The 13,748-nt window shown below is 33.6% G+C and overlaps 1 protein-coding gene across 7 annotated transcripts in view; it reads left to right on the forward strand.

Annotated features, from left to right (window-relative positions):
- ERCC6L2 (ERCC excision repair 6 like 2) overlaps positions 1-13,748 on the forward strand; it is a 170,803-nt gene that overhangs the window by 79,066 nt on the left and 77,989 nt on the right. For all 7 annotated transcript variants that reach the window (XM_077148717.1, XM_077148711.1, XM_077148716.1 and 4 more), the window contains one exon: positions 8,707-8,802. In XM_077148717.1, coding sequence (XP_077004832.1) covers positions 8,707-8,802 — 96 coding nt within the window. The remainder of the gene's footprint in view (positions 1-8,706; positions 8,803-13,748) is intronic.

Consider the following 13,748-nt stretch of genomic DNA (forward strand, 5'->3'; position numbering starts at 1 on the left):
CGACAAGATTCAACATCCTTTCCTGTTGAAAACACTTCAAAAGATAGGAATACAAGGGAACTTCCTTAAAATGATAGAGGGAATATATGAAAAACCCACAGCTAATATCATCCTCAATGGGGAAAAATTGAAAACTTTCCCCCTAAGATCAGGAACAAGACAAGGATGTCCACTATCACCACTATTATTCAACATTGTGTTGGAGGTTCTAGCCAGAGCAATTAGACAAGAAAAAGAAATACAAGGCATCAAAATTGGAAAGGAAGAAGTAAAACTATCACTGTTTGCAGACGATATGATACTATACGTCGAAAACCCGGAAAAATCCACAACAAAACTACTAGAGCTAATAAATGAGTACAGCAAAGTAGCAGGTTACAAGATCAACATTCAAAAATCTGTAGCATTTCTATACACTAGTAATGAACAAGCTGAGGGGGAAATCAAGAAACGAATCCCATTTACAATTGCAACTAAAAGAATAAAATACCTAGGAATAAATTTAACTAAAGAGACAAAAAACCTATATAAAGAAAACTACAAAAAACTGCTAAAAGAAATCACAGAAGACCTAAATAGATGGAAGGGCATACCGTGTTCATGGATTGGAAGACTAAATATAGTTAAGATGTCAATCCTACCTAAATTGATTTACAGATTCAATGCAATACCAATCAAAATCCCAACAACTTATTTTTCAGAAATAGAAAAACCAATAAGCAAATTTATCTGGAAGGGCAGGGTGCCCCGAATTGCTAAAAACATCTTGAGGAAAAAAAACGAAGCTGGAGGTCTCGCGCTGCCTGACTTTAAGGCATATTATGAAGCCACAGTGGTCAAAACAGCATGGTATTGGCATAAAGATAGATATATCGACCAATGGAATCGAATAGAGTGCTCAGATATAGACCCTCTCATCTATGGACATTTGATCTTTGATAAGGCAGTCAAGCCAACTCACCTGGGACAGAGCAGTCTCTTCAATAAATGGTGCCTAGAGAACTGGATATCCATATGCAAAAGAATGAAAGAAGACCCATCTCTCACACCCTATACAAAAGTTAACTCAAAATGGATCAAAGATCTAAACATTAGGTCTAAGACCATAAAACAGTTAGAGGAAAATGTTGGGAGATATCTTATGGATCTTACAACTGGAGGCGGTTTTATGGACCTTAAACCTAAAGCAAGAGCACTGAAGAAGGAAATAAATAAATGGGAACTCCTCAAAATTAAACACTTTTGTGCATCAAAGAACTTCATCAAGAAAGTAGAAAGACAGCCTTCACAATGGGAGACAATATTTGGAAATGATATATCAGATAAAGGTCTAGTATCCAGAATTTATAAAGAGATTGTTCATCTCAACAACAAAAAGACAGCCAACCCAATTACAAAATGGGAAAAAGACTTGAACAGACACCTCTCAGAAGAGGAAATACGGATGGCCAAGAGGCACATGAAGAGATGCTCAATGTCCCTGGCCATTAGAGAAATGCAAATCAAAACCACAATGAGATATCATCTCACACCCACCAGAATGGCCATTATCAACAAAACAGAAAATGACAAGTGCTGGAGAGGATGCGGAGAAAGAGGCACACTTATCCACTGTTGGTGGGAATGTCAAAGGGTGCAACCACTGTGGAAGGCAGTTTGGCGGTTCCTCAAAAAGCTGAATATAGAATTGCCATACGACCCAGCAATACCATTGCTAGGTATCTACTCAAAGGACTTAAGGGCAAAGACACAAACGGACATTTGCACACCAATGTTTATAGCAGCATTATTTACAATTGCAAAGAGATGGAAACAGCCAAAATCTCCATCAACAGAAGAGTGGCTAAACAAACTGTGGTATATACATACGATGGAATATTATGCAGCTTTAAGACAAGATAAACTTATGAACCATGTAATAACATGGATGGACCTAGAGAATATTATGCTGAGTGAATCCAGCCAAAAACTAAAGGACAAATACTGTATGGTCCCACTGATGTGAACGGACATTCGAGAATAAACTTGAAATATGTCATTGGTAACAGAGTTCAGCAGGAGTTAGAAACAGGGTAAGACAATGGGTAATTGAAGCTGAAGGGATACAGACTGTGCAACAGGACTAGATACAAAAACTCAAAAATGGACAGCACAATAATACCTAATTGTAAAGTAATCATGTTAAAACACTGAATGAAGCTGCATCTGAGCTATAGGTTTTTGTTTTGTTTTGTTTTGTTTTGTTTTGATTTTACTATTATTACTTTTATTTTTTTCTCTATATTAACATTCTATATCTTTTTCGGTTATGTTGCTAGTTCTTCTAAACCAATGCAAATGTACTAAGAAATGATGATCATGCATCTATGTGATGATGTTAAGAATTAATGATTGCATGTGTAGAATGGTATGATCTCTAAATGTTGGGTTAATTTCTTTTTTTCCGTTACTTAAAAAAAAAAAAAAAAGAGAAGGGATAATTGGAGCTGAAGGGATACAGACTGTACAACGGGACTGGATATAAAAACTCAGAAATGGACAGCACAATACTACCCAATTGTAATGCAATTATGTTAAAACACTGAATGAAGCTGCATGTGAGGTATAGGTTTTTTGTTTTTGTTTTTTTTGTTTTTTTTCTTTCTATTATTGTTTTAATTCTTATTCTGTTGTCTTTTTATTTCTTTTTCTAAATCGATGCAAATGTACTAAGAAATGATGAATATGCAACTATGTGATGTTATTAAGAATTACTGATTGTACATGTAGATTGGAATGATTTCTAATTGTTTTGTTAATTCTTTTTTTAATTAATAAAAAAAAAAAAAAAAATTTTTTGGGGGGGTGCATGGTCCGGAAATCCAACCTGGGTCTCCCACATGGAAGACGGGTATTGTAACCCTGAACTACCCGTGCGCCCTAAGGTATACTTCTTTTAGATATATGTATTTAATAAGAGAATAATGTTCAGTGTAAAGCATAATGTAAGTGTGGCTTCATTTGTGTGATACAGTCCAGGTATCTGAAAAGGGAAAATTGGTAAGATAAAGACTCTGTGAAAAGTCTTTAAAAGATTGTTGAGATTAGAAAAACTATTGAAGAAAAGAAAGAAATCATTTTATTCTTGGATTGTTGCTTTGCTTTACTTTTAAAATATATGCAATGTAATCATTATTCTCAGAAACTAATTATAAAATATAGGGTATATAGCCCAGAGCATTCAAAACATGTGAAGATAGCAATTGCTGTGATGTAAGATCTTATTAGCTATTCAGGAAACTGATACCTTTAACTGACTAAACAAATATTATATCAATTCAGTTTTATCAAAAAGAAGACTTTACTTTAGAAATAACTCTATTCCAAAAGGTATTAGTGTTCACATATGTTTTGGCTAATAGAAAAATGAATCTAACAAAACCAATAAGTAATTTCATATTAATAAAAAAAAGTCAAATATATGTATCATTGGTTGTTTTTTGTTCACTGTATACCTTCACCACAGATCAAATTAAGGAAGACAAAACTTTTGGCTTTCATATAGTTGAAAAAAAAATAATCTGTAACACGAGTACTAGGCATAACTTCTTTCTTCGACTTGGGTCTCGGCATCTCACACTGTTCTACTAGAAACAGTTTTCTAAGTAAACAGTGTACCTTGGGCCATTATGCTTTCATAGTTATTCAGTTCTAAGGATTACGTTAAGGACTCAGGGAACCGAATTCCCAAAGTCAGTTTTTTCCAGATGATACGGGTACTTCTAAATAGTCTAGAATCATGAATTACAAAATTTGTAAGGGTTTTGAGAAAAGTCATTTTATATTTCTCTTAACTTTATTCCAGAAATCCATATCTTAACTTCCCCAGAAAGATGAGAACATTTCTTTTACTGTGAACCCTGAGGGAAAGAGAAATAGGGGAAGAGGTTAAAGAGTGACTGTGGTTTTTGTTGTTTTTAAGATTGAACTTACTAGATTTTGAATGATGAGAAAGATTCAAATTATTAAAATGCTCTAGATTCTTATTTAAAAGGTTTTTTTCAAAAAAGTATATTTTGTGTGACAGTTTTGAGGGATTGAAATCTAATATAGAATGCCATGACATCATAAGCAAAGAGCAATAGAGTCAGAAGACTGTTCTAGCAATAAAAATGCTAATTGTGATTTATAGTACCTGCCTTAAAGTAAGAACGCACTAATGGCGCTGCCATTATAATAATAATACCCTCATAATTTTTAGCTCATTTCTTCTGTTCAATGATGGGGGTGGACTTTTGGGTCATTCTTTCTGTAAATATGATTCTATTCCATTTGGTGAACTTAGAATCCATCAGAATGTTTTTAGCATAGTTATTTGGTATAGGGAAATATGGAATGATGCATAACGCCTGAATACATTTTGATGCCAGGTTATATATATACCAGAGGATGAAGTTTTTAAAGCAGGCTAAAATACAGGATGAGTTGATTAAATGAGAAAAGGATCCTTTAGAGGTATATTAAAATTGTTCCATAAGCATTTATTTCTAGCAGTTCTCCTTCCACATGCACTTCCAAAATCATATTTATTGGTATAAAGCTATTTGTATTCATGTATTTTAATTTAAATGTATTTTTTGTTTGTTTTTCAGTGTTTGTAAATTCATTTCTAAAATCTAGATCTCAGGCAAAAGTCAACTATGTAATTGTAGCGGACTACCTAGATTTCAGGATCAAATTTTAAATATTTCCATTTGTTAGCATTTATATATGGATAATTTTAAAAGCAAGTGTCTTATAACACTTTAGCACTTTTTAGAAATGGATACTTAAGAAATACTTGTTATTATTACCAATCCCTTGCCTCATTCCCCTTTTCACATTTAATGGTCCAGACCTTCCAAAGATAATGACTTTATCTGTATCAGTAAGTCTTACTAGAATTTAGGTGTCTATTATTAAAGTTTCTGTTCATGGAAACCTTATCTCTCTCTCTTAGCTTTTTCATTTTCCTACTACATTGCCAATAAAAATCATAAGTTACTATTTTGAAATGTCATGCCTCTTTTCCCTTAAATTGAATCTTATTTATATCTTGATCATCTTACCTCTTTACCCATGTTCCTAAAGTTTCAGGGGAGAATTTTTGTTCACAGTAAAATATTGTGGTTTGAAAATATTCAGCCTTCTTTGCTGAATCAATTAGGAACATGAATCCATTCTGGTATAACATCTGCTTATTTGTTACTTCCCTTTTATTTTTATCAACTTAAAGAAAGATTTCAGAACTTAATCTCAGACTTTAACTTATTTTTATTATTATTTGCCAATGAAAATAATGACGAATATTTTATGTGTATCTTTTAGACTTCAAACCACCAAGATTGATTTTCTTCTGAAAATATCAGTGGTCAGTTAAAGAGCAAGATGACAGTAAGAAGCCCCATTTTAAATATACTGTTCAGTATGGACAGATTTAGTTCTTATTTTGGTGCTGGGGTTAAAGTGTATCTGTATTTGAGCATTTATGATCCTTATGACTAATGAGAAAGAAACACTGTAATTTTATGAATTACATCTTTAAAATTTGCAAGCTGTTGGGTTAATATTGGAATTTCATGTAAAAATCCCTATAAACATTAGCTGAAATTATGTTTGGCGAATAAAACCAGAAGTTTGATGATGCCCATTCTAACAAATACAACTAGAAATTCCCAGTATTTCATAATAGTTTATATGTTTACTTGCAAATTCTAAGAATTTTGAAAGAATAGCATTTTCATTATACCTAATAGCACTTTCTCAATTGAGTATTTCTTTTTATTTCATCCATGAATGTTTTCATGTGTATCTGTATAAGATAAACACATCTTTTTCATAATAAAACCATAATACAATGATCTCATCTATAAATATGAGTAATTTCTCAATATTAAATATACAGTGTTCAAATTTCCTCTATTTTTCTCATTATTTTTTCTTTTTAATTTATTTGAATGACGATCTAAATAAGGATCATATGCTGTGATTCACTTATATATCTCTTAATTTATTCTGGGTTCCTCACATTTTTGTTTTTCTGTTTGTTGTCTCCGGTCTTTATTTCTTCATTTCCTTTTTCTTGCCTTCCTATGGGTTACTAGAATTTTGTTTTGATTTATCTGTAGTATTTTGTAGTGTATCTCTTCCTGTAGATTTTTAGTGGTTGCTGTCATTACACATGTATAACTTATCACAGTCAACTGGTTCCACCATTTTGCCAAGTAAAGTGTAAAAACCTTGCCACCCTGTAAGTCTCTTTACCCTCCTCCATTTATAGTATAATTATCTTCAGTTTTCCTCTACATAGTTTTGAAAACAATTTCAGACAATCATATAATGTTTGATTTTAGAAACCTCAACAGGAGAACATCTATTGTACTTACCCACATTTTTATACTTTCTTTTCTTCTTCCTTCCTAGTATTTCAGGATTCTTTCTGTTTTCATTTCCTTTCCATTTCAAGAACATCGTTTGGCTATTCTTTTAGTATAGTCTCCTGGAGACAAATTTTCATTGTTTTCCTTAATCTGAGAATGTCATGATTTCCCCGTCAATCCTGAAGGATATTTTCACTGAATATAGAATTCTGAGTTGACAATTATATTCTTTTGGTACTTGAAAAATGTTGCATTGCTTCATTTTGGTGTTCATGGTTTCTTTTTTTTTTTGCATGGGCAAACACTGGGACTCGAACCCGGGTCTCTGGCACGACCCACGAGAACTCTGCCTGCTGAGCCACAGTGGCCCACCCTGTTCATGGTTTCTGAAGTGAAATCCACTGTAATTCAAATTGATGTTCCCCTATAAGTAATATGTCATTTCTCTCTGGCTATTTACAAGATTTTTTTCATTGTTTTAATTTTCAGAAGTATAATTATGTTGTGTCCTGGCATGAATTTCTGTGCGTTTATCCTGTTTGGGATTGTCAGCTTCTTGAATCTGTGGATTTGTGTCTTTTGCCAAACTTGGGAAGTTTTCAGCCATTTATTTTTAAATATTTTTTCAGTCCACTTTCGCTTTTCTCCTTCTGTGACTCCAATGATGCATATGTAAACCCTTTTGTTCTTCTTTCTCAGGTCCCTAATGCTCTATTTTTTTTCCAGTCTATTTTCTCTCTTTTGTTCAGATTGTGTCAATGATACTGATCTGTACTCACATTTGTTGATTCTATTCTGTATCATTTCCACTCTACTATTGAGTATTCATCCAGCACGTTTTGTGGGGATTTTTTGGCTTAAAACAACACATTTATTATTTTACATTACTGGAAATCAGAAGTCCAACATAGATATTACTGAGCTAAATACAATCAAGATGTTGGCAGGGCTGGACGCTCTAGAGGAGAATCCATTTCCTTGCTTTTTCCAGCTTCTAGAGGCTGCTCATATCCCTTATCCAGCAAGTTTTAAATTTCAGTTATTATACCTTTCAGCTCTAAAATTTCCATTTGGTTCTCTTTGTATACTCTTTCTCTGCTGAGATTTTCTATTTTTTTAAAAATTTCTTTCAAGCATGTTCATAATCACTTATTAAAGCATTTTTATGGTGACTGCATTAAAATCCTTGTCAGGTAATTCAAAATCTGACTCATGTTGGTCTTGTCATCTATTAATTGTCTTTTTTTCATTCAAGTTGAGATTTTCCTTGTTATAGGTATGAAAAGTGGTTTTAAATTGTAGCCTGGATATTTTGAGTATTATGTTATGAGACTATGTTATTTAAATCTTCTGTTTTTGTAGGCCTCCTCTTACACTGTGCCAGCTAGATGGGGGTGGAAATCCAGGTTCCCTGTCTGACCTCCATTGATTCCCTGCGAAGGAGGTGCTTCATTACTGCTCTTTACATGATCGCCACTGATGTTACCAAGGGTGGCCCTGTTACTGCTAGACAGAGATGCAAGTCCTCCTAGCTCCTCACTCAGCCTTCTCTAACACCATCCTGGCAGGGCTGATGGGTCCCTCATTACAGTCAGGCAAGCGTGGAATTCTGTTTAGTTCCCCATTCAGCCTTTGCTGACTAGAGTGAGAGTGGGGCCACAGATTTTTCTGTAGTATTTGGCAATATTAGATTGGTTATTGTCTAACATTTTTCTTTTTTGGTAGGGTGCTTCTTTCCTGGTTCTTTAACTAGGAAAGCAGACATTTCTTGGGGATTTTTTGTTGGCTTCTTCAGAACCCAGTCTGGAATATGTTAGACAGAAAGAAAGCCAGAGCACTCACTGCTCTGTCTTTCCTTAGGTCCTGAGATCCCTAGCCACTCTTTCTTCTTCCCTCCACCTTTCGGAGCCTTTAGCTTTAATTAGTGGGAGAAATACAGAGAACTGCATTTATTCCTGGATTGTATTTTAAAATATGTATATTTTTCTTTTTAGCTGGAATAAACTAACAGTTTTGAAAAATCATGTTAGAAAATTTACAGAAGTAGTTTTTGAGGCTCTAAAAATCTGTAAAAACCAGCACAACCTACTTACATGGACTCTAATGATGAAATTTTTTAGGGCTTTTCTAAAGTAGTAGTAGAGACTATTGCTAAGATATTCCATTTGTGGCTTATTTTGTTTTAATCGCCTTATGTTATGATGTTAATGCACTATCCTATTGTTTGGGCTGTAGAGAAACCTGGCACGATTAAGTTATGACAATTAATTTTTACAATTTTAATGTACCCTTTTTCTTTTTCCTCCAGGGCTGGTGGACTAGGCCTCAATTTTGTTGGTGCCAATGTTGTTGTTTTATTTGATCCTACTTGGAATCCAGCCAATGATCTTCAAGCCATTGACAGGTATAATACTGACATCATTTGAAGTGACCTACAAGTACTTCTAATGTAAAAGTACTCCCGAATATTTTAGGTTATGTAATATGACTATGATTAGAAGATAAGAGAAACTGTGTGAAAAACTTCTATTTAAGATAATCCTGAATTTTTGAATCCAAATGGCAGGCTAATAATAGACATATATTTCTCATCCATCTCAAAATCTCGTTAATACAATGGAATTGATTTACAAAGAAAATCTTCAGGAAAATAGGAAAGATCACAACTGGTAGACCAGAAGTTTTAAGAAATTTCTGGAAGGTAGAAAGCAAATAGGGCCTATATGATTAATAAACTAGCAGAGAAGAAAAAATATGATCCAGAGTCACAGGAGAGGACAGAAATTTCATGCATTGAGTCAGAAACTATAGCACATAGAAATAGATCAGAGTGCATCCTTCTGTGAATTAAAGTGCTGACTCCAAAACAAATTCCTCTCCCATACCCCATATGTACAAAGAGGTTAGCCATAATATGTCCTCATTGATTAAAGAGTAATTTCATAAATTTTTTAAATAGGTGAGGAATCTACCTGTAGAAATGTTTCTTAAAACAGGCCTTGGAACCAGATCATAAAGCAGAGCAAAATTGGAAGTAATCCATAATTGCCACAGGACACAAAAAAAAGGGGGAAAAATGCCTGTGTACACCTTTGTACCGGTGTGGAATCCCATACCAGCTTTCCTGCACACTCCACCTAATTCCTCACTTGTAATTATGAATGGACAGTTAAGAATTATGAAACATTTCAATGAAATCAGTAGTGTGAAAGAGAAGGGTCAAGATGAAAAACAGACTCGAAGGAAGGAAAGTAAGACTAAGGTGCCATGAAAAAAGTACATAGAAAACAAAAATACTTAGAAATTAGGACATGATGGCCAAAATAAAATAACTCAATAAAAGTTCTGAATGATAAAATGGAGAGGACTAAAGATAAAATTGATGTGGAAGATAAAAGGACCGAACTATGTTAGAGCATAAAGACCGTGGTGGTGGTGGGGTTAATTCCAGAAAGCCGTTACTGTCTATTCCAGAAATAAATATTTGGGGAAAAAATCTGCTAGTTTTGGAGGGCTGGCTGAGTACTGAGCAGGAATAATGAGTGAGAGGAAAAAAAAACATATAGAGACATTTCTTGATGATATCTCTGAATTCCAAAAATAAAGCAAAGGATTAAAAGAGTCCAGAGAAATAGAAAGAGAATGATTTATAAAAACCAAACTAACACACATAACCAGGTTATCAACAGCAAAAATTGAGAATCAGACTCATTTCTATAGATCAAACTTCTCATCAGCTTTATAGGATTCTAGATGACAATAGAAGCTGTTAAAGATGACAAAATTCAGAATACTGTATCTGAAGGAAAATTATTTTTACTTGTAGTTGTAGTCAATAGCTGAAATATCATTAATATGTAAGAGCAAAATAAAACATCTGTGACATCCAGGGACTTAGAAAATTAATTACTCATGATCTGAAAACAGTGTTCAAAGATATAATCCAGCAAATGAAATACTAATCCATACATGAAGAAGATGATATGTAAAAAGCAGTGGTAGTCAAAGATATTTACAGGTAAGTCTAAATGATTGTTAATGGTGGTGATTGAGAGGCTTAATGCACTTATAAAAGAAGAATTCTCAAAAATTTGAAGACATGGTACAAAAAAATTACTTATCAAGAATTGAAACTCCATATAATTTCAAGAAAACATTGGGGGTAGGAGTATTCAGATTTTCCTCTCATCAGCAGAGCATCAGCATATCTTGATCAGTTCTCAAAATTCATGCCAAATGTTTTCAGATGCTAAAAAATAATTAAGGGCGGCAACTAAAAGAGCGGGGCATAGTGATCATCCCAGGAGTTATCCCACCCCCCATCACTGCATTGGCAGGCACCGGGAATTGAACCTGGGTCTACAGCATGACAGGCAAGAACTCTGCTACTGAGCCACTGTCGTACCGCCCTCAGGAGCATTTTAAAAATGCAAATGCTCAGACTCTGCCTGCTAGGACTCTGAGTCTGTAGGTCTAGAGTGGGACCCTCCAGTCTGCATTTTAAAAAACACCCCAGGTGATTGTGATGGTCCTCAGACCCCATTTTGAGAAACACTGGAAATTAGATATAAAACTTCCAAACAACAAAAAAAAGAAAAAAGAGTGCCAAGAGCATGGAATTATTTTAGTAAATGATATAGAAAGCAAGGAGTGTGTGGAGGTAGATGAAAGGAACTCAAAAAGCATGGGAAATATAAAACATAAGATAAGGTACCAGAAATAAGTTGAAATGTGAATCTGAATGAGTTAAAGCTCCCTTTAGAAAAAAAGAAAAGAGAGCTACTGTCAGATTGGGGTAAAAAGGAAAAGTGAGATTCAGGTGTGTGCTTATTATGAGAAATAAAGAAAAATTACATTCAGGCATATTATGAGAAATATGTAAAATATAAAAAGATACAGAAGGTGGAAAGAAAAATATCTAATCAGGGAGATAGTAACAAAAATTAAGGAAGAATGGCAGTATTAATAACCAGCAAAATATTAATAGAATTCAGAGCAGTAGGCAGTAAACAAAGCAAAGAGGAATACAATCTATAAGGAAGGTATAGCAGTCAGTACATAGCAAAGTCAGAACTTTTGTACCATGAGGAAAGATGGACAAATCTACACTCTCAGTGGGAAACATAATATACCCTTCTCAAAAATCCATAGATCAACTAGGAAATCTAAGTAAATATATAAATTATTTGAGTAACGCAGTTATCTACTTTATCTACTTTAATTTTCAAGCAATTGGAAAGCATGTTAAAAAGGAACCATACATTTTAATAGAAATCACATAGGATAGATTTCATGACTGCAATACAAAAAAAAAATCTAGAAAATAATAGTAAACATGTAGCTAGTAAAAAATTCCATGTGGAAATTTTAAAACATTTCTAAACAGCTCTTGGATTAAAGACAAAATCAAAAGAGAAAAACTGATTTCTTAGACCTAAATAACAATGGATCAGTTTTTAAGTTTGATGCTAATTTGGACTCTTAAATTCACTTGTTAAAAAAATATGAAAGGCTGAAGGTAAAAAATAAAAGGATATCATTTAAAAAGCTAGAAAAAGAACAACAACAACAGAAAAAGAACAACAAAATAACCCTTAAGAAAATAGAGGGAACTGTATAAAGATAAAAAAATAAATTAGTGAAATAAAAGCAAATGTAAATGTAATAAATAAAAATTAAAATAATTCATTGAAAAAGACAGTAAAATAAACTTGATAATGTAATCCAAGGTAAAAAGGCAAATACACACAAAAGTTTTAGGAAGCAGAAAGGACAAGTAACCACTAATATTTATTTAAAATATCTGTCATTTTTATGTACAATTTTATACAAATACATTTGAAAATCTATATAAAAAGGATTTTTCCAGAAGAATATAAATGATTAAGATTGACTGAAGAGGAGATAGAAAACGAAATAGACAAATAATTTTAGAATAAATTGGAAAGGATAATCAAAGACTTACTACTTAATAAAGACTTAGTCCCAGATATTTTGTCTTATTTTTTTTAATGGAGAAATTTTATTAATTTTTCAGTATCAGAAATTTATTTTTCAGTGTTATGGAAATGTGTCAAAATATTTATTAAACTTAATGTTTGCATGTTGCCACATTAGGTACTATGGGCATTCAAAGCATATCAGATGTGAATTTTACCTTTATAGGCTCTTGTTGTCCATTATGATTGCTTGATAGACATAATTTGGCTCCTAATACACTGTTATAAGAGCACCCCAGTTAGAATATACACAGTGCTTTACGGGGTACAAAGCCTTATCCAAAGCAAATTTGTCCCAGTTTTTTAAGTGGTAGTTAGAATAAGGACAAAGGAATAATAACAGCTAACATTTATTGAGTATTTACAATAAGCCAGCAACAGTTCTCAGTGCTTTCTATGAATTACCTCATTTGATACTCACAATATACTTGTGTGATAGGCACTATTATCGTACTCATTTTACATGTGAGGGAGCTGAGGCACAAAGAAATTAAGTGGCTTCTGAAGTTCACAGCCAAAATTAAGTTGCAGGGTCAGGATCTGAATCCATGCAGAGCCTACACTTTTTTTTTGTATGCTGTATGGCGGGGTCACATTTCATTATTTTTCCATATGAGTATCCAGTTATTGCCGCACCATTTGTTGAATTTATTTATTTTTTATGGGGGAAGTGCATGGACTGATAATCGATCCCTGATCTCCCGCATGGCAGGCAAGAATTCTACCACTGAAATACCCTTGCACCCCCAGATCCTACACTATTAAGTAGCCTTTCCACTGACAACTGTCAAAGAAAATGGTCAAATAAAAACCACAGACAAATCTCCAACTTTTTTTTTCTTAAGGCATTTGTTATCACTTTATTCTTTCTCATCTAGGCCATCAAGAACTAGTATGTTATTTATCCCAGTACTCCCTCAAAACTCAGTGCACTGCACCATGCACAGATGGTATTCAGTGAGAGTTGTTTGACAACTAAGCTAAATAAACAGCATTCGTTTTTTTCTCCCTCCTTCTGCTGACTCTCTAGCAGGAGTGTCCAAGAAAAGAAATGAGGATATAACCTACATTTTGTATAACAATTGTGCAACACTTGTCTCTATGTGGTACATGAGCCATCACTTAAAAATTCCTGCTTTATGGACCAAGAAATTTATGAAGCATAGGTCTAAAATAATATGTATATAAAATTTTTGTCTGTAAAGATGAAAGGATATTCATGCTAACAGAATCTATCCCATCCCCCAAACAATTAGTGAGCATACACCCAAAGGAGGTTTACTCAGATCCATTTCTGATTTTCTTTAGAGCTCAAATGCACTGTGGGAGGGAAAGAGATCACGGGCCCCAT

The sequence above is a fragment of the Tamandua tetradactyla genome, chromosome 2, assembly GCF_023851605.1.
Source record: "Tamandua tetradactyla isolate mTamTet1 chromosome 2, mTamTet1.pri, whole genome shotgun sequence".
Taxonomy (NCBI): Eukaryota; Metazoa; Chordata; class Mammalia; order Pilosa; family Myrmecophagidae; genus Tamandua; species Tamandua tetradactyla.